At 41.8% G+C, this 21227-nt stretch overlaps 2 protein-coding genes across 3 annotated transcripts in view; both read right to left on the minus strand.

The window, feature by feature from the left end:
• Positions 1-12193, minus strand: part of LOC124616088 (pathogenesis-related protein 5-like) — a 48980-nt gene extending 36787 nt beyond the window's left edge. The window contains exons 1-2 of one of the 2 annotated variants that reach the window (XM_047144340.1): positions 12069-12176; positions 6920-7157 (exon numbers count right to left, since the gene is read on the minus strand). In XM_047144340.1, coding sequence (XP_047000296.1) covers positions 6920-7033 — 114 coding nt within the window. In that variant the 5' untranslated portion in view covers positions 7034-7157; positions 12069-12176. Of the gene's footprint in view, positions 1-6919; positions 7158-12068 lie in introns of both variants that reach the window. The other variant, XM_047144341.1, reaches the window with a different exon arrangement.
• Positions 12194-14458: 2265 nt separating this feature from the next.
• LOC124616087 lies at positions 14459-20856 on the minus strand. Its single transcript, XM_047144339.1, has 2 exons — positions 20513-20856; positions 14459-19159 (listed from the first exon to the last, which is right to left on the minus strand). Exon 2 carries the CDS (start codon positions 18642-18644, stop codon positions 17352-17354), a length of 1293 nt encoding a protein of 430 aa, XP_047000295.1. The 5' UTR covers positions 18645-19159; positions 20513-20856; the 3' UTR covers positions 14459-17351.
• Between the last annotated feature and the right edge of the window lie 371 nt (positions 20857-21227).

Consider the following 21227-nt stretch of genomic DNA (forward strand, 5'->3'; position numbering starts at 1 on the left):
GATTAATTATTGCACAGGGCCTAAGGTCAGCGCAGCTGCCCTTATAAAATTTATCAGGTTGATCTTAACGTTCATTTTGTGGGGACTTAACATTTTTTGCACATTTTTATTATCATTGAGTTTTATTACTGTGGGAAGCTAACACTTGGCACTATTTGCAATTCTATTCAATTCTTTTCATTATCATTTCTGCGGGGAGGTTACAAGGTGAACGCGAACCTGAGCCTGGAGCCAAGGTGGCGTGTGGCTCTCGCCCACTTGAAAGGTTGCAGGAAGTGAAAAATTAAGGTGTTGAAGAAGGCGACGAAAGCGAACTCCAGGGGGTAGCAGGGCAGAGACATACAACCCGTATTGATGGTCGAGAGAGTCGTCAAAAATGGAACGATAAGACGGGTGGTCAGGCATTGACAGTAGCCGACAGGCATACCGACAAAGCAGTATATCGCGCTGGTAGGTGAGTGGCAATTCACCAGCGTCAGCATGAAGACTCTCGACAGGACTAGTATAAAACGCTCCGATCGCAAGTCGTAAACCCCGATGTTGTATGGAGTTGAGGCGGCATAAGGTGGATGGCCGTGCAGAGGAGTATACGAAGCTCCCATAATCCAGCTTGGAGCGGACGATCAACCGATATAGACGAAGTGGGACGGTTCGATCCGCTCCCCACGACATACCACTGAGAACACGGAGGACATTTAGAGAACGGGTACAATGGGCAGCCAAATATGACACATGTGGAGACCAGCTAAGTTTCCTGTCAAATGTAAGACCTATAAATTTTGTTGTCTCCACGAATGGGAGAGCAACAGGACCGAGTCGTAAGGACGGTGGGAGAAACTCTTTGTAGCGCCAGAAGTTAATACAGACCCTCTTCTCAGCAGAAAAACGGAAGCCATTGTCGACACTCCAGGAGTAAAGACGGTCAAGAGAACGCTGAAGACAGCGCTCCAGGAAACATGTACGCTGCGCGCTGCAATAGACGGTAAAATCGTCCACAAAAAGGGAGCCTGATACATCAGCTGGGAGGCAATCCATTATTGGATTGATCGCTATGGCGAAGAGAGCGACACTCAAAACTGAGCCCTGTGGCACACCATTCTGCTGGCGAAAGGTGTCCGACAGGACAGGACCCACACGTACCCTGAACTGTCGATCTATTAAAAAGGAACGAATAAAAAGAGGGAGGCGACCGCAAAGGCCGCATGTATGCATGGTGCGGAGAATGCCCGCCCTCCAACAGGTGTCGTAAGCCTTCTCCAAATCAAAGAACACAGCTGCGGTTGGGCTCTTCCGCAAGAAGTTATTCATAATGAAGGTCGACAAGGTAACCAGATGGTCAACAGCAGAGCGGCGCCTACGAAATCCACATTGTACATTGGTAAGTAGGTGTCGAGACTTGAGCAGCCAAACCAAACGAGAGTTAACCATTCGCTCCATAACTTTACAGACACAGCTGGTAAGCGAGATGGGTCGATAACTGGAAGGCAAGTGCTTGTCCTTCCCCGGCTTAGGAATTGGGACAACAATAGACTCGCACCAGCATGTGGGAACATGTCCTCAATCCAGATGCGATTGTAAGTACGAAGAAGAAAACCTTTACCCGCAGGAGAAAGGTTCTTCAGCATCTGAATATGAATAGAATCAGGCCCTGGAGCGGAGGACCGTGACCGGGCAAGTGCGTTTTCGAGTTCCCGCATGGTGAATGGGGCATTGTAACTTTCACGATTCGAGGAGCGGAAGTTAGGTGGCTTAGCCTCCTCTGCCTGTTTGCGGGGGAGGAAGGCAGGGTGGTAATGAGCGGAGCTTGAAACCTCTGTGAAAAAGCGGCCGAAGGCATTGGAGACATCCTCAGGGGCCACAAGGACGTCATTCGCGACCGTCACGCCAGAAACTGGTGAGTGGACCTTAGTGTCAGATAGCCGGCGCAGGCTACCCCAGACAACAGAAGGAGGAGTAAAACTGTTGAAGGTGCTTGTGAAAGCAGCCCAGCTGGCTTTCTTGCTTTCTTTAATAATACGATGTCACTGTGCACGTAATCGTTTATAATTGATACAATTCGCTCGAATATGTATCAGAAAGTGCATACCACTCAAACCGGCGTGCAAGTTGGGTAGTACATATAGAGATGTCTAAATGGGAACAGGTGTGAGATGTGTCTGAAAGAAAAGTAGGGGCGCCAGTATTGAGGCAGACAAGATTGAGCTGGCTGAAAAGGTCTGCTAACAGGGAGCCCCTCGGGCAGGATGCTGGAGAGCCCCAAAGGGGATGGTGGGCATTGAGGAGGAGGAGGAGGAGGAGGAGGAGGAGGAGGAGGAGATAGTGTTTAACGTCCTGTCGACAACGAGGTCATTAGAGACGGAGCGCAAGCGCGGGTGAGGGAAGGATGGGGAAGGAAATCGGCCGTGCCTTTTCAAAGTAACCATCCCGGCACTTGCCTGAAGCGATTTAGGGAAATCACGGAAAACCTAAATCAGGATGGCCAGAGACGGGATTGAACCGTCGTCCTCCCGAATGCGAGTCCAGTATGCTAACCACTGCGCCACCTCACTCGGTGTGGGCATTGAAGTCTCCAGTTAACAAAAATGGTGCAGGTAGCTGAGCAATAATTTGCATCATGTCTGCCCTGGTAACGGCAGACGACGATGGAGTGTAAACGGTACAAATGGAAAATGTAAACGTGGGGAGAGTAATTCGGATTGCAACTGCCTGCAGGCCGGTGTGCAACGTGATGGGATCGTAGTAAATATCATCCCGGACCAGCAACATAACCCCTCCATGAGCCGGAATACCTACCACAGGGGGTAGGTCAAAACGCACAGAGGTGTAGTGTGCCAAGGCAATTTCATCACATGGGCGTAGCTTTGTTTCCTGGAGGGCTACGATGAGTGGATGGTGCAAGCGGAGCAGCAACTTCAAGTCCTCTCGGTTGGAGCAAATATTCCAGTGAATAAGTGCCATCGTAAGAAGAAAAGGAAGATGAAAGAAGGGGTCACCTCGAAGGCCGCTGAGGGCCTTGCTTCGAGCGAGCACTGCCGCCGCTATCAGTAGGCGGACAGTCATCGTCCATTGGTTCTATAGGTTCATCGGCCATCTTGGTAAGATGGCCGGGAGGGGGAGCTTACTCCGCCGGTGAAGGGTCAGATGTTCGGCTACCAGCGGTGCGGCCAGGCGAAACGGATGACGGCCTGGGGCGGCAACCGCTGGGTGGCGCAGGAGAAGAAAGGCGCCATGGCGGAGAAGGAGAACTGTGCTTCCTATGAGCCTTCTTGGAAGGTCGTTTGGTGGAAATACTGGTCAATGGCTGGGAGGTCGAGGTACGTAGGAAGTCTGCACGGGACGCTTCCTTCTTGAAGGCACATGCACCTGATTTCTGGGTCTTCGTCTTAGCAGAAGCTGATGAAGGGGCTTGTGTCTGTGGGGTGATGGGAGGAAGAGGAGAGGTCGACCGCGCGATCTTAGCACTGGCCGAACGGACGACCGTGGTGCTGAAGGTCAGATCACATGTCTGGGTTGCATCTCCCTGGTAGTCCGAGGAGAGGCGAGGACAGTACTGTATTTCCCTGCTGGGAGCAGTGTGGGCTTCCAACTAGTTAATAGCTTGCGAGCAGCCGAGGTGGACACTTTCTCTTTGACCTGAATTTCTTGGATACAGCGTTCTTCCTTATAGATGGGACAGTCACAGGAGGATGCTGCATGGTCACCCTGACAGTTCACACAATGAAGAGACAGAGGTGGACAGTCACCCTCATGGGCATCCCTGCCGTAAGTGACACATTTAGCCGCATTGGAACAAGACTGGCGAGTGTGATTAAAATGCTGACACTGGTAGCAGCGCGTAGGTGTCGGGACATAGGGGCGAACAGAAATAACCTCGTAGCCCGCTTTGATGCGCGATGACAGCTTAACACTATCAAAGGTCAAGAAAAGTGTCCGGGTCGGTACAAGGTCATTGTTGACCTTTTCCATGACCCTATGAACAGCTGTCATGCCCTGCTCAGCGAGGAAAGACTGAATCTCCTCGTCAGTCAATCCGTCGAGGGATCTAGTATAGACCACACCACGAGACGAATTCAAAGTTCGGTGAGCCTCCACCCGGACAGGGAACGTGTACAGGAGTGCGGCTCGAAGCAGTTTCTGTGCCTGAAAGGCGCTCTCAGTTTCTAGTAACAAGGTACCATTACGCAACCTTGTACAAGACTTAACAGTACCGGCTATGGCATCTACGCCCTTCTGGATAACGAAAGGGTTGACAGAGGAAAAATCCTTTCCGTCCTCAGATCGAGAAACGACGAGGAACTGTGGGGCAGGCGGTAGTATTTTTGTCACTGGTGGCTGGTCATGTTTCTGTTTGTGGGCAGAAGTCGAGAGAGAAGAAGAGAAATCCATTGCGGATGAATCCCCCATGACTGCCAGCATCTCCGATGGCGCGCTCCTTCCTTGTGGGGTCCCTCTCAGAGGTGAATGTTTACACTTCAAGTCACACCTCCCGAGAAACAGACGGAGGGACCAATCGGCATGGTCGGAAGGTATCAGCTCAGGCAATCACCCCTCCCTGGGCCTGGCCTTTACCAGGGGGTACGTGCGTGCCTTACTTGTCTACCCAGGGCGGGGAATTACGCGTTACCCCGTCACCGGCTAAGTGTGCGAATGCGTGTGTCGGCCTTCAGGCGCACACAGGGAGGAAGGAAGAAGAGGAAAAGGAAGAGAGAGAGGACAGACTGTCTCAAACGCCGAGGCAGAGACCGGAGAAGGCAAGGAGGAGAAGGCAAGGAGGAGAAGGCAAGGAGGAGAAGGCAAGGAGGAGAAGGCAAGGAGGAGAAGGCAAGGAGGAGAAGGCAAGGAGGAGAAGGCAAGGAGGAGAAGGCAAGGGAAAGAGTAAGGGAGACAGTGAGATGGAGAAGAACAAAGAAAGGAACCAACCAAAGGAAGGAAGAAACGAGGAGTGAAAAACCAAAAAGACCACAAATATAGGTCGTGGAACCGTCCGTCTCTGGACGCAGGCGCTAACTACCCCCTCGAGGGGGATGGACTCCTTTTAGTCGCCTCTTACGACAGGCAGGAATACCTCGGGCCTATTCTAACCCCCGGACCCGCAGGGGGGGATCACTGAAGAGTCAGACTGCAGAATGTGTGTGGCATTTGGTGCATGTGACACTGGTGATTGTACGTTGAGGTAATTGTTCCTGGTGAGGCGAGACATTCTTCAGTCAAATTTCCCCACTTCCCAACCGTTACTTCTCGGAAACATTTGTAAAGTAATCTGAGGGGGTGACTACTGTAGAGACGTTCGCTCAGAACTACTTTAGCGACACATCTTCGAAACGCTATAGATCGTTAGAAATCTAAAGCAAGCCCATTTTCTGTCTGCTGGCTACACAAAACCTACCAGGTTTGTCGCTATTATAGTAACGTTGATAATCTGTCGTCAGGCTACGTGAAGCGGGAATAAAATGATTACGACCGCTAAGTGTGATTACAAGCACTATCACTAGGGTAGTGACATTCCAACGTGTGTGTTGGTCAAGAAATGAACTGTTCGGACATCATGTTTGACAAACGACGCTTTTTATTAATTCTCTGGGCGAAAGGCATGCTGACACTCAAGTTACTGTTTAACGTGCCATCCTGAACGAATTCATTAGGGAAGAAGCAGTAGGTTTGTTTTGGAGGGGATGGGGGCGGAATCGGTTGTGGCTTGTTAAACCAACTACCCTGGTGTTCACCTCATATGATGTAGGAATTGGACCGGGCTCATGCTGAATACATGTCCATTGTTTTCGTCAATAGTTTTACCTCGATTAGTATCTTTAAGAAAAAAGGATATGGCCTTTAGTGACATACTCTAAATTAGGCACTTTTTGTGTGGAAAACTGCTTTCAGATGCACTTCTTTTACAAACTGCAGGGGCTACGTTAATACGTATTTACGTAGCGCTAGTTTGGTAGCAGAATAAAAGTGTGTTGCGAACGAAAAAATTAAAAAAAAAAAAAACTGCTCAACTGTGAAAAATAATTTCCAATAGAAGCCCGCAAAATTACTTTTAGATGAATGGAAATTAGTAATTTGTGTATTTGACTGAGCCAGCCGGTGTGACCGAGCGGTTCCAGGCGCTTCAGTCTGGAACTGCGCGACCGCTACAATCGCAGGTTCGAATCCTGCCTTGGGCATGGATGTGTGTAATGTCCTTTAGGTTTAAGTAGTTCTAAGTTCTAGGGGCCTGATGACCTCAGATGTTAAGTCCCACAGTGCTCAGAGCTATTTGAACCATTTCTGTAGTGTGAATGGAATCTTAAGTTAGAGGGTGAAAACGTGGAGACAATAGTGAGAAGAAAGGCGGCTGCATCAAGATACGAAATGCAGGACTGCTGCAGATACAGGAAATTTGGTCCGTTTAGAGAAATGTATTGAAGTTTTGCACCAAACTGTAAGCGACAGGGCCGTTATTTTATATAGCAACCAAAGATACGCCTCTCCTTAATCTAAATACGATAAATGCAAAAAATGAATGATTATTCCATTGCGACACCATTTCATTTGTCACTGTAGCATCATATAGCATTATACAGCTATAACACCACATAGGCTGAAGGCACAGACCATGTTTTCGCGATAAAATAAAACTAAGTTCGTGTTTGAATGTTAAAACACTGTCAGTGAAAAACTAAGCGTTTTAACATGTCTAGTACAACAGTGGACGACAACTTTATTGGAAACAAGAAAAGATATCAACACGAAAAACTCACTGGGCTATGTGAGACGCAATAATAAACGAAAATCGCTGTATAGATAAAAACAAATGGACTGTGTCATGCAGAAGGCAGAAATTCTCTCAAATATTCTTTGCAAGCAGGGAATGTAAGAAGAGATACAGTATGCGAGATCATCATTTGAATATTTCTTTCCCAAACTCTGCACTCACCTCGGAGGTTTTGCTGTGATATCTTGCTGCCACCGAATCAGCCAAAAGACGACGGTGTTCTGTGGAGCCGCAGCGCGTTATATAGCGCTGGTAGTTCCTCATCCATGTCGCCATCGGCCACAGAATTTTCGATCACTTCTGCACTGGTGTGCAGAGACGCAACGGTTCTTCCTGGATAATAACTGGCCCGACCTAGAACGCCCAGCTGTGAATCCCCGTGGGCAGAAAGAACCACCACCTGCACCGGTTTGACTGCCTTGAACTTGACGAGACCAGTATTACTGTGCACTGTTTGAAGCTGTAAATTAATAATTTTCACCACGAATGGCTTCGACGGATACTGTAATCCGAAGTCATTCGAGGAACATAACAGAACTATTTAACTTGAAGAACGTGGAAAACTGAAGACCCTTGCATAAAAGAGAGCGCCCGTATGTATATTAAGAGGTCAGGTGGAAAGCCAGTACAAAACAAAGAACGAATGGCTTTAAGGGGGAAAGAGTGGGATTACAGAAGTGTCCGATTCCACCCGTCTCCTTTGACCCATGACAGGGTGTATACGGGGACAAGGAAAAAAAATTCCCGGATTTCCCGTTTAAAAAATATGCTTATTCCCGGGCGAAAATACAATTTTTCTGTGCTAAGTGACAGTAGGTTTTCCGTAGATTTTCCCTCGGAACTGTAAAACTTATCAATCCTTTGAATGGTTAACGTTTTATACAATCGCGTAGAACTTCCCGGAAAAAAAGAAATGACGGGGCAGAGAAGTTTTGGAGAGACTTTTAATAAATAAATAAAAAAAAGGAGCGAAGTTTTGGAAAGACCTTTGATTTGCAGCAATATATACGCTGCATATTTTCGTATTACGAAAGTATAAATTCGAATTGCACCAAACACAGCGCGTTAGTTTCCGGAGCGTTGAAACCGAGGTTGCGATGTCCTTTTGCTAGCGAGTCATATCTCAAGCCACGAGATCTCGCCAGCCGATGACAGCAGCTATTCAGAGCATAGGACACGTGCTGTAGTCAGCCAACAGCAAATTCACTGGTTACATAGCGCGAACACGCAAGAGGAAATGTTAACGGTTTACATTAATGTACACAGTACAGTATATCTACAAGGAAAGCTAAGCTTTCACATGTAATTTTGGTCTCTAAGGTTAACACGCTACAACAGAAGCTAAGCTTTCACATGTAATATTGGTCTTTTTTTAATTTTTTTTGCGTGTGTTATACTTTAAGATACACACAAATGTGCCAGTAAATTTAAAATTCTGACATAAATGTCTCGGCTCGAAATTCTTTTAAGTGGCTGGTCCTCAAACTGTTCAGTTTCGAACGCTCTGTGATTTAGATATCCATCCTACTTTCTCACACGTAACCTAATTCATCTTGCGTAAAAAGAAATTTACTGTGAAAGTAACGCTTTTCTAACCACCGTTCGCAATAATATCCGGAGACTGTTACAAATATGTTCGATTTACCAGTTGCCAGAGAGCGCCAGAAAACAGGCATTACTGTGCGTGTGCAACTGTAGTGGTGTAGGAAGCCCGCATGTTCGTGTGTATGAAGCACTAACAAAGGTTACACTACACCATAAAGGAAACAGGGCATCAGAGGATACTCCAAAGAGCATCGGAATTTCGTAAACCATACTAAAATGCATAATTCGGCTTGAAGTGCAAATTGGCTTTTTCCAGATTCACAATGAAGTAGGTCCCATCTGATATTAAGCCTTTCAGTGTGGTTTTTGGGATGTAAATTTTCTTGGTTCTTTATTATGGCACAATGCCATATATGGCAGACGATGATAACGTGGACTTTAAATTGCACTTGAAATTCAGCAAACAGTTGGAACTAGGCAATACTGTAGAAGGAAACACTTCGTTTCAAATAATTTATTGCCTCAGCGGAAAGATTAATAAAGCCAAATTTCTTTAGCAAACTTGCAAAAAAAGCTTCACTGTTCTGCAAGGCGATTAATGCTTGACTGCTACTAACTTGGAAATAAAATAAAATCAGAAAACTGAAATTAATAATATATTTTCGCCCTCCATAATTATGTGAATGTATTTTAATTCACTTGATAGCTCCCGGCCACAGAAATCCGTTTTGTTTTCATTTGACGTGGGAGCTGTACACGAAGAGAAGCAGCGAAATCACTAAACGTAAACACGGGTCACATGGAGGTTAACCCCCTCCCCACTAGACAACTCTGTGCAAGCGTGAATCGGGCAGCTAGGGCGCGGGAGAAAATTTTTTCTCGTTTGCATCTGGCTGCTTGCTGCTACTACCAATACAGCTAACAGCCAAACTTCAAGTAGCGGGAGAAGGTCCTGCTTATATGCGAGTCAAATGCGGATACGCAACAGACCGCTGGCAATTGGTCAAAGGAACCTAACGTGAACAGTTGTGACGTCATGCTAATAGCAAGCAGTTTATTGTTATGAAGCATTACAGTCTGCGCCCTACGGCCTTTGACATATTTTTGCTATTTGCAGACGCTTGTGCGTGCACGGTGTTTTGTTGTTGTAAATTGCACATTTCCTTTGCCACTGAAGTTTTATTTTTTCCCTCTCGTTTATATTTTATTGCTGCAGTATCACTCTCCAGTAGCAGAATACAACAACATTCTTTGCTGGAGAATCAGTTCTGCAGTCAAAATTACAAAAATTTAACTGAAAGCTAAAACAACGAAAAATTCCCGGAATTCCGAAAAATCCTGGGTTTTTCCCGGTTTTCTCCCGGATGAAAAAATTCCCGGGTTTTTCCCGGGTCGTATACACCCTGCATGACGTCATAAATATGGTGGAAATGGCTATTCTAAGCGTCTCCAATATGGCGCCCATGATCTCACTACATACACACGGCAACAAAGACGAAAATACGTATAAATAAGACAATAACGCCCCCCTCCAAAAATACAATCAAAGAATGGGGCAACCGCGGGAAATTGGGGAGTTTAGGGAGGGGGGAAAGCTAAATATAAGAGTAAAAACAAAAACCACAAAATGATCCCAAAACACACAAAATGAACAAAAAAAATTACAAAAATCTACGTGAATCGGACACTTCCCTTGACCTATATAGGTCTACCGCAGCTGACGGTACGACACCAACGTCTACAGCGAAACCTACGAAAATTGGAATCAGACATTCCCCTTGGCCACAGCTGACGATACCGAAACACCAATACCTACATATAAAACTATGAAAATTGGAATCTTGTCATTTCCCTTGACCTATATAGGTCAACCATGACTATTGATGCAACAAAACCAACACCTACGAAAAACAAAACCACAGCACCTCAAAAAATCAAAAGTCAAACACCCCTACGTAAATTAAAACACATTCAATACACAATAAATAGAAAAAGCATTACAACTCGACAAAACTAGACAAAAAAAAAATTATCAAGTTACCCTATACTCGGAAAGTGTGTGCACTCAGCGACTGTTATGTGACTTATAGAGTTCAGGAATCAGTCGTCCTTTTTTTAGATTTTATTACACATGTTGTGGACTGGCAAGACAGCCAATCCACTATGACAGGAAGCCGAAAGGCACGCGATAAGCTCACGCAGGCTGGCGTGAGGTCTGGAACAGGTCAAGTAATGGAGACTAGCAAAGTACGTAGCTGCTGGAATACTTAACTTTAATCCATAACTGGTGAAAATCGCTCTTGATGGTACATGTTTTACAATCAATAGTAACTGGTAATGGCGCCTTGCTAGGTCGCAGCAAATGACGTAGCTGAAGGCTACGCTAACTATCGTCTCGGCAAATGAGAGCGTAATTTGTCAGTGAACCATCGCTAGCAAAGTCGGCTGTACAACTGGAGCGAGTGCTAGGAAGTCTCTCTAGACCTGGTGTGTGGCGGCGCTCGGTCTGCAATCACTGATAGTGACGACACGCGGGTCCGACGCGAGGCCAACGAGAAAGACTCGTTGGCCTCGGGTCCGACGTATACTAACGGACCGCGGCCTATTTAAAGGCTACCATCTACCAAGTGTGGTGTCTGGCGGTGACACCACAACACAAATCCAGATTTCGGCAAGTAGCTAGCCATTCTCAATGCAGTGTCTGTCACAGTTCCTTGAATACCATGTCTAGCCGAAATCTGGATTTGCACAATAGAGAGAGAGAGAGAGAGAGAGAGAGAGAGAGAGAGAGAGAGAGAGAGAGAGGCACTATCTAACACAAGACGACACCTACAACAACAAACAACTCAAATTCCGCGTCGTAATGACGTCACACAACACCCTTACGTCATGGGTCAAAGCAGACGAGTGGAATCGGACGCTTTCGTTGACACACTTTTTTTATCGGCGCAATAGACCACAAAGTTGCTTTTCAAAGGTAGAAATATATTCATCAGAAAAATGTGTGCATAAAGTCTACTCACCTGAAAGAACTATGCTGTGCAATAAAAGCACCCTTGACCCGATAACACAGTCTTCTTACTGCGATGTTGAGAAATTTGTACTCACATTCTAATGAACGATACCATGCCAGTGCAGGGATTAAAAAAGAAGCTGACAACTCACTACAAAAAACAAACTGCTCAACCTCGGCTATTTATCTTGAGATTTAGATCTTGAATTCAAATATTTACAAATAATTTGATTGTAAGAAAGTATCTCATTATTTTGAATTATAATGCTTCACATTGAGGGTTCATTGTGTGTGCGGGTGTCAAACTATAAATCTAAAGGTTCAGGTTTCATTTCTCAGTTGGTCCTTAGATTTCACTCATTGCTTATTGCACTTGTGTTAACCATATGTATATGAGGAAAATCCATGTTTCACCGTGACTAATTCTACGTTAAGCTGTAGGGCCATACCTAATAAAACACAGCTAAGTCAAAACCAGTCTTTGAGATTAAATGAAACAACAAGTTTACTGTTGCCTGCCATTGTTTATTTATCTCCACGGCGCTTTTCAAAGGTTCAAATCTTCATCATCAGGTGGATTTACATTTGTTAGTATGACATTTGTATATGTGTTGTGTTACGAGTTCTTGGAGGAATTTGTGACACTGTCTCGTGGAGAAAGAAAACACTATTTCAGAACATGACTTTATGTTTCTTTTGACAAAAATTAAACGTATATCTCATGGTAAACATAAAATAAGTAAAACTGAGTACCTCCGGTGGTCACAGGTTCCTTTCACTGTAGTAACACATCACATGTATAGTCACTGTCTAGGCCAACGAGTTTGAGGCCAACGAGTTTCTCGTTTGCCTCGTGTCGCTGTCATATTACGTAAACAAATATGGCGCCTGGAAATTATTGGGTGCAAGGATCTTATAGCAGAAGAGAAAACATTGAGGTTGAGCACAGCTTTACCTTACCTTATTTTAATTTTTAGCTCTATTTGTTCAAAAAATGATTGTAGAAATGAAAGCAAGAAGTATCGCTTGGCCATTTTCGTGTCGCAATATTATTATTGTGTTTAAATCTTGTGCGCACAAAAATAACCTTCAGTGATAAATTCAAACGCCTAACCGCTCCAAGATTTTCTACGGCGTATATATGCGATTTAAAACAACAGTAGTCAGTTAGCTGTCGAAAAAATTAAGTTTTTTCAATCTTCGTCCAGGTGCTTGTGTATACTGCAATCATTAATGGTCACATCATCCGTGCATGAAGTTCGACGGTACCACGTTCCCAACTAAGCTCCATCCGCCCTGTGGCAGTGATATTTTTCATGTCTGGTACAAAGATACCAAAAGTGCGCGAGAGTTTTTTTTTTGGTCATGTGTTGTTTTTTATCTTTGCCGTAAGACTATAGAGTCTCCTAGTTTTAGTTACTTCTCTGTTGTTTTTTTTAGTTTTCTAATCATTGTGAGTTTTTGCGGGTCTAGTTTAGCAGGGGATACAACCACCACCACCTAAAGAGAAGGCCGCGGCGCGCTCTTGTGACGGCACGCAAAGCGGGCCAGGGTTGGCTTGGCGCTGCGCTTAAGGATTCGAGACGCACGGCCTGCAAATCTTTGTCAAACGGTTTTACAGAACCTGTTCCGTAAAAAATAATTAATTTCTGAAATACTTCTAGCTTTATATGGCAGCTTCACGATGAAGTGCCAATCATTTCGATAATGTTCGTAACTATTGTGGTATTTCACAGATGAGTATCAAATTTGAGAACGTTGCCATCAAAAATAGGTGGCGCTATGAATTTGTGTTTGATGCATATTATATATTCTATTGCTGAGTGTGAAATACGGGTGAGGTTTGGAAATTTTCGTAAAACTTTGGATCAATATCTGCTTCCAATCTCGAAAAAATTGAGCATCTGCAGCAACTTCACTTCCGATCGCAACGCGCGGGAATGAAACATTCATAACGCCTCTCATATCTCGTAAACCGCTGGAGATAACGAAACGAGATCTTGGCAAATGATACCACGCAAAGAGGAGAGTACTTTGCCGTATGGTTAAAATACATAACTTTATCAATCGCGATATAGCAGAAGCTATAGTTTATAATTCTTTTTTACCGGTAATGTAATTGCTTAAGACTTTATCAATAGCCAGTGAAAACGTACGAGTGCGGGATGTAAATAATATTGCGATATACATGATAAAACAAGGTACATTTGTGAAAAATGCACTGTGATTTTCTGGACCACACGACTATTATTTGCACTCACTCGAAAAATTCTGCACTAATACAGTGTATAATATTAAATTCCTCCTCTGCCTTCAGTATCCTAAATAAATATTCTGTAACTGTTTATAGAGCGCCCTCAGGAAAGCTGAGTACATTCCCCAAGCAAACAATCACTTTTAACTCACCTTTTCTCAGAAACAAAAACAATTATGCGTTGTTATTGTAATGTAAATTTTCTTTCCTGTAAAAATATGGCAGATTTTGAGCATTTGATAAGCCGTGTGCAGGTGTTGACTTTCTCAAAAGAGTTGCAAAGAACTTTACAAGCCTGATTGACAATACTCTGCAGATAAAAGAATTAGCAACATATGTTTAAGTGAAATTTTAGATGTATTCCTGACCATAATGGTCAGCTGTTCAAAATGTATGCTGTAAGCCCTGCAAACAACAGTAGTTTTATCAACAGGACCTTTATATAAGTCTACAGCGAAAACCTACAAACCTTCAGCACCAGTTGGAATGAGACAATGTGTCACACTAAAAATGTCAATAATAAATTTAACCTACTTCTAGATTAATTTGTTCCATTGTTTGAAGCTGTATTTCGTAATAGAATTTCATTAAGTGTCTACCTACGTGACTGCAGGAGACAGTGACTCATTAAGGGGAGAAAAAAAAGGGGAATGCTGTATACAATACTAAGAATTGTATTAAACTTCAGAACAAGGGACACTACAATTCACATTAGCACTTTAGTAACTTCAGGGATAGATCAGAAATCACTGCTGGTGACTACAGCAAGTTAAATTCTTTGTAATATGTAGACAGATTACTGTAACATGAGAACGGTAGTACTCAGCATGCTTAAAATAATGTAATTATTAATAGTTTATGATAATGTAGGATTATAAAACACTAGAAGTAATGAACTATAATTTATTTAAGTCAGTCATATGTACATCTACTTCCTGAAAATGCTGTTACAAAACCCAGGGCACAACATAGTTCCATTACAGAAATAGATCGCGATTTCCATCTTAAAAGGCAGCAAGCCTTTTCTACTTTCAGAACAATTGATTAGTTGCACACATTTGATATATTGTATTTTGTGAAAAATGACAGTTGCAAAACATGTCAGATGCGTATAACAGGTTACATTACCAGTCTTACTGTCTATAAAATTTAATACTTGTGACTAACAATGACTTATGTTGCTGACGAAAGTATTAACTCAGACAGAGTAATAGAGCAACAAACATTTGTTGGAATGTATGCACCATGATATAAAGGTGTACTTGGATGAGGCACTACTGAAGGACATTCAACGAAGTGAAAATGTAGCTAGTCGTTGTAAACTAATAAGTAATGGTAATACTGAGTACGACAACATATCAGACCAACCTCACATTACAGTTGAATACCTGATCCACAACTGAAAGAACTCTTTTATATTGTTACTGCACAGCTATGCAACATTTGTTGAAAACCCTGCTATAAGCTAGAAGTAGGCCAATTTCCTTGTAATGAACTTAAGTGTAAACAAAATAAATCAGAGGAACTAACTCTGGGATTAGCTAAAGATGTACAACATAAATCAAAACTGTAACAATTTTACACTGATTCCAAATTAAACTGAATGGTGTAGGATATAATGTCCTATACATTCAAATAAAATGCAGCAACATGACACTCCTTAATGTTTGTAAGGATACTCTCCATCTATATAGGTGGGAAGAAGTTTTCCTTAATTACTATATAAACACCACCTTTCACATTATTCCTTTTAGAATAAACTGTTTCAATTAAACTGACTGTATGGAACACCAAAGCTGTATTTTGATGCTGTGAAGTGATTTTCTGTAACACAAGATTCTACAGCTACTGGCAAAAACAGTTCAAGAACACACTTTTCACTCAGTACCAAAGTGTGTGCTGTTATGAAATTTTCTAGCATATTAAACACATGTGCGGTCCAAGCCTGACACACAGCGTCACGCTAACAAGGGGTTAAAAAAAAACAAAAAACAATAAGATTAGTAACAAATTAAGGGTCACAGTCTGGATGAGATGCAAATTTGGGAATGGAGACCAACTACTGTGTCTGATATTAAACTATTCCAAACTGTGAGTGGAATAAGCAACTACTAGAATGTAACTATGTCTCAGTAAAATAATATATGCAAAGCAATAACTAATTGTTACCCATATGCAACAATACTGACAGCTTGTATCAAAATTTAGATGAACAGTTGTTATGAGAATTAACTACATTAGGAAACATCCTGGTGTCATTCTGATTCAGGAAAATGGGAGAAATCCATTTTTGGCTTTCCCTTTTGTAGTATTGTAATATTCTACTTTAAGTTTTATATGCCTCCATGCCAAAATAATAGCCTCTAATTACATACATAGTTATAATGAATTACATGAGGTTTAATACAAAATTACTTTAACAGATTTCCTCTTGTTGGGCAGCACAGGCTCAACAAATTGAAAGGAAGATGTAAATATTTCTGCACAGAATAGTTGAAAGACATAAAAACTTTACTAGGAAAAACTGGCCCAGTTTCAACCTTAGGCCAGAATCAGGTGCACAGATGGATGTGTACACAAACTGGTAAAATTTTGCAATGATGAGATTGAAACTAACCATTAGTACTGGACAAAGTATTTACTTCAGCTGAATAGTCTGCATGGAAACAGTTGTGACCTTCTGACATTTGAAACTGTTGGAAGCAAATTATCCAAAACTTACAGGCTATATCGACCAAATGACTATTAGTGTGCATTTAGTTGAAGGTACTACACCAATATGGATTATGGAACCTGCCTCTGCTTTCAGTGGACCAAATACAGTGTAACTGAATGTGTGAGACATAACAAAAATTTCCTGTGACACCTGATAAATGTCCTAACATGTAAACTGTACACAAATTAAAATGTGCTAAGCTTCCGTTTCTTAAAAGAAGCAGTAAAGGTGTCATTCTTTTTCTTAATGTAATTATTTAACAATGCGTTGGTGGATGCTTTGACTAACAACTTCAGTATTTTATCTGCCAAATGACCATTACTGCAAATAAAGTCTGTTAAGAAGAAACTTTTCTTCTGAACAGCATTTATGGTTACATTTTGAACAAGCACCCTTTGACTGTTGGATGACAAATTTTTTTTTTCATTAGGGGCAGATATTAATTCCTGTACAGTAATGTAATTGTAAATAACATTCACAACATCAGGCTGAGGGAAAAACAGACCACTCCTGTCCAAATTTTTGATTAAACCAAGATGATGTTCACCATGCAGACACATTTCTTTGTCTCACAGAAGGTATTTGCTGCACACCTCACACTGCTGCTTCTTCAGTACACTGCGAACACAATACCCTGCTAAATATGTTAATATTGGAAGGTATGTTTCTGCCTGCCTGAAATCTTCCTCCAAATATATAATGTCAACCATAAACTCAGAGTCTGTTTGTATAGTCTCTTTTGTGTCATCATTACAATTAAAGATGAACCCTTCTGCAACAGGCAGTTTACCAAAAGTACTTCAATTCAACATGAGTGGTAACATGTTCTGCATCCTCATCTTCGCTTCCACTTCAAAAATCTGTCTCACAGATACGAGATACTGAGAGCCAGCCATTGATCGGTAACTGCTAAACCTTGCTTCCAGAGAATCAGTTTGAATTTTTCCAGGCAAAAAATAAGTGAAACCGAGCTCTTTAGTACAGTACCTTGCCATCTCAATCAAACCATAGGTTGTGTGTGGCAGACCTGTATGTGTATCTTTTGAAAGGATATTATTTTTCAGGCCTAAGTCCTTCCACTTATTGAGCCACACAAGAAACTTTTCCAAAAAAAAACTAATTTTTCATTATTATTACTTAAAGACAGAGGGCACTGGAAGAGATAATTTAGTCGAACACCTTTGTGAACTGTCTTAACATTTACAATTTTCCACCATGTAAGCATAATTTTAATAAATTGTGCAGTGGTCTGGTAATGTAACAAGTTTTTCTGTTCTCTTACAGTTGAAACGGCTTCAGCTGTATATTCATTGAATATCTGCCAAACAAGGCTCACATTCTGTTTCTCAAGTGAAGATGGATAAAGAGACTTCAAAGAAAGACTATAAGAGTGCTTAAGTAGACCATTACATTCAATCTTATGAAGCTGCCTCAACGCTTCAAAAGATGCCATTAACACCTGACAATCATCACTGCTTCCATCAAATTGTGGATATTTGAGCAAAACTTGAGAGTCCTTTTGATTAACCCAATTATTACGTATACACTTAAGGATGTGGACAGAATCAATTATAAAAAATAGTGGCTTAGTTGGATTAGCTGGATGTGGGTAAACTATACTGAGTTTTGGAGGTGAGCTAAAAAGTGCCATAGATTTCCTATTTATAGCATTGTTGTCACTAACTACACAAATAACTTTGAAACCAATGTCATAACGGCCACATAATATTTTCTTCACATACAAAAATAACTGTTCAGCTACAAGGTTTCTCACTGGAAGGACATGCACTACTTCCTTAAAAGAAGACAGCAATGATTGTATCATAAAGACATATGCTGTAGTAGCAGCCTCGTCACTATCAAATGCTGCCCCCACAATGTTTCCTCCCTTGTAATCAAAATAAGGTTTAATATGAATTTCATCCATCATTAAAGAAATGGTACAATCACTTTCCTGCAAAGATTTAAATCTTTCCTTAATATACAGGAGCATAGCACCTTCATTTTGTTCATTATGAGAACCATTAGTATATGAGGAACATATTTTCTGTAAAGTTCTTGGATGAGGAAGAATAAGATTGCCAGATGACCTCAAAAATTTATAGGCATGAGGGGAGATAGAATGCAGAATACAACAAAATACAGAAAAGTGAGGATTAAACCTATAGTTTTCCTCACAGCTACATAGCAACTTAACTTGCTCACTTAAGAATTGAATGTGTTTCTGTTTTTCTTCATCTACAGAACTGCACATGTCATTTAAAATGTCCTGTATAAGAAGGCACTGGCTTTTTAATGAATTTTCTTTTGCACTGACTAACTCTTTCACTTTGTCTAATACTGTAAACAAATCATTCATATTTGAAAGTTTGTGTGATATTTTTCTACTGCCTATCTTTCTTATCTCAGTGTTACTTCGATAGGCAGACAACTGCAAATCATTTGTCACTACAACAGATAGCCTACAGACACAGATGGAGCAGTCAATACAGTAAGCAATAGAAATAGGACACAGTCACTTCTCCTAACAATGGTCCATTCACTGGGAATGGTTTCTCTTTCTAGGCACTGCAGAAATGCTTCGAAAGTAGAAAATAACTTCCTCGAATCATACTCTGTTTTGGTTACTATACTGTCTTTAATTGCTTGTAGAAGATGTTCATTGTCCAATCTAGCTCTCCTTTCCTCTGCACTTTCTCGATAGCTGGTGGATGGAGTAGACAATTAGCTTGGGCAGCCTGGTAACACTGATGGGACAGCACCCTCTCTAAGCCTTGGTCTTGAAAGCTTGACAGTAAACTTTATGCCTTTCACTTCATCATAACATTCCGTATGACGGCAGATGTCAGATTTGGTGAAGTGAAGTTCACAAACCTAAAACAAAGTAGTGTGAGTCAGTACAATATACAGCATGATCTAGAGATGTGTGTCTGCATGCGAAAGTAAAAAACACTGGATACTCATTCATTTTCCACCAATATCAGCTTGACAGGTCACACCTTAGTGGAAGTACACAAATTATTTAGGCCTAACAGTAATATACCATGTTCTACAACAACATACATATTCCATTTTAATATTCTTTTATTAATTAGTACTATAAGCACTAGGAGCATACCTCACCAGGCATCAGTATATGATGAATATACCTGTGAACTGCTTGTGTTACAGCAGTACTATGATATTTATGGAACTATAAGAGTTAAGTTCCTGTTATGGATTAAGTGGCACCAAATTTCAGAAATCTGTTGGATTCTGCATGTTAACATAGCAATTATTTTATAATTTTGACTTTACAGTTTCTTCATTGTCATGGTATAAGAGATATCAACAGCTGCAGAATACTATTTCACTGTGGGTGTTTTTATGCCAGCACATATTAAAACTGTGTCATTGCAGGTAACACTGAATGAAGGTCCCGATATAGGCCTAGCAAATAATTCATGTTTGGATAGAACAACAACTCCAAAGCAAACGCATGCCAAACACAAAATAAAGTTGAACAGATGCCAACATAAATGACACACCTCAGTAAGACAGTCATGACCATCCAACTGGAAGTATTTTAAGAAGATAGCAACTAAACATTCCGTGCCAAGCTGTGCTGTATGAACTAAATGGCACTTGTCATTTCAATTAACCATCTGAAACATTTAAAACACCGGACAGGTTAAGTAACTAGATGCGTTATTAACGAGAATGTCGTTATATGAGGCGGCTCAAGTGATACAGAACGCCATTGAAATCTGTTTGTGAAGACCCCTATTCTGCACCGTAACCTGAAGTTAGGTTAGGTTGAAAGATAATTATTTGATCGTGGGTTGGCGAATGTCTAACAGGAAAAACTAACACAGAAAAACAACACAGGTATGCATCATACAGAGAGATCGCTTTTTAAAAATGAAAACAGCAGTTTCAACATTCGTTAGCACTCATGCTAACTAATGCGAGAGTGAAAAACAACACCCACTCACAAATAGAGAATAAAACGTATCGGTAATGCGTAACAAAATACGAACTGCAGGGAAATTTAAACACGAATAAAAAGTAACACGAGCCACAAATTTGTACTTCGTTTTCAAAATCAAAATAAAACCACTTGAAAACGAATACTAGGCCTATTTACTGCGAACTTTTGCTCACAATTTCAGTCAAATGTATCCTAAATGCAAGATATTCCACCAGAAAAATAATAATAATTGTACTAGGTATATAGTTTTTACATACCTTCGTGTGCTCAGTGGGTTGGAAATTGTTCCGATGAATCGCTGAAAGCCATTTCCAACGCAGATTCGCATATTTCGGAAAGGAAAACAAGATTACTTTAGGTCCAGTTCCGTAATTCCCACGACACCTTGGCGCACACAGCATTTGTAAACCATGTTCACAGTAGCTTCACTGCACGTAAACTCTGTAATCGCTAGTTTAAAGCACGAATATAGCACTCGATCCAACAAACGTGTATATAAACAAACGCTTCAAAACACAACATGGTGGCCCGCTTGGAGTGACGTCCCGACCTGCTATGAATTTCGCGCCGCGGCCTTGTCTCTAGGTGGTGGTGGTTGTATCCCCTGCTAAACTAGACCCGTTTTTGCGAATAAATATTTTTTCGTTAACACATTATACCGGACGGCTATGCAATTATTTGTTGTAGGCAAGTCGCCTACATAATTGGTGACCTCCGATTAAGGAACTTCAAACTTTTCGTTAGCTACGTCGAACCTTAACTGCAAAAGCAATGAACGACGACTGCAAATGATACGGTCCGATAACGGAAGAAATTCATAGGCTTCAGAATGAGATAGAAACTGTACAGTTGCATATTTCGAAAGATATGAACTTCAGGCATATACCGGACCAAAGGAATGACGTTGGTTCAACAACCATGGCACACCAGCAAGGCAACTTCATCGGAAACTGGGACTACTGCAGCACAACC

The sequence above is a fragment of the Schistocerca americana genome, chromosome 5 (assembly GCF_021461395.2).
Source record: "Schistocerca americana isolate TAMUIC-IGC-003095 chromosome 5, iqSchAmer2.1, whole genome shotgun sequence".
Taxonomy (NCBI): domain Eukaryota; kingdom Metazoa; phylum Arthropoda; class Insecta; order Orthoptera; family Acrididae; genus Schistocerca; species Schistocerca americana.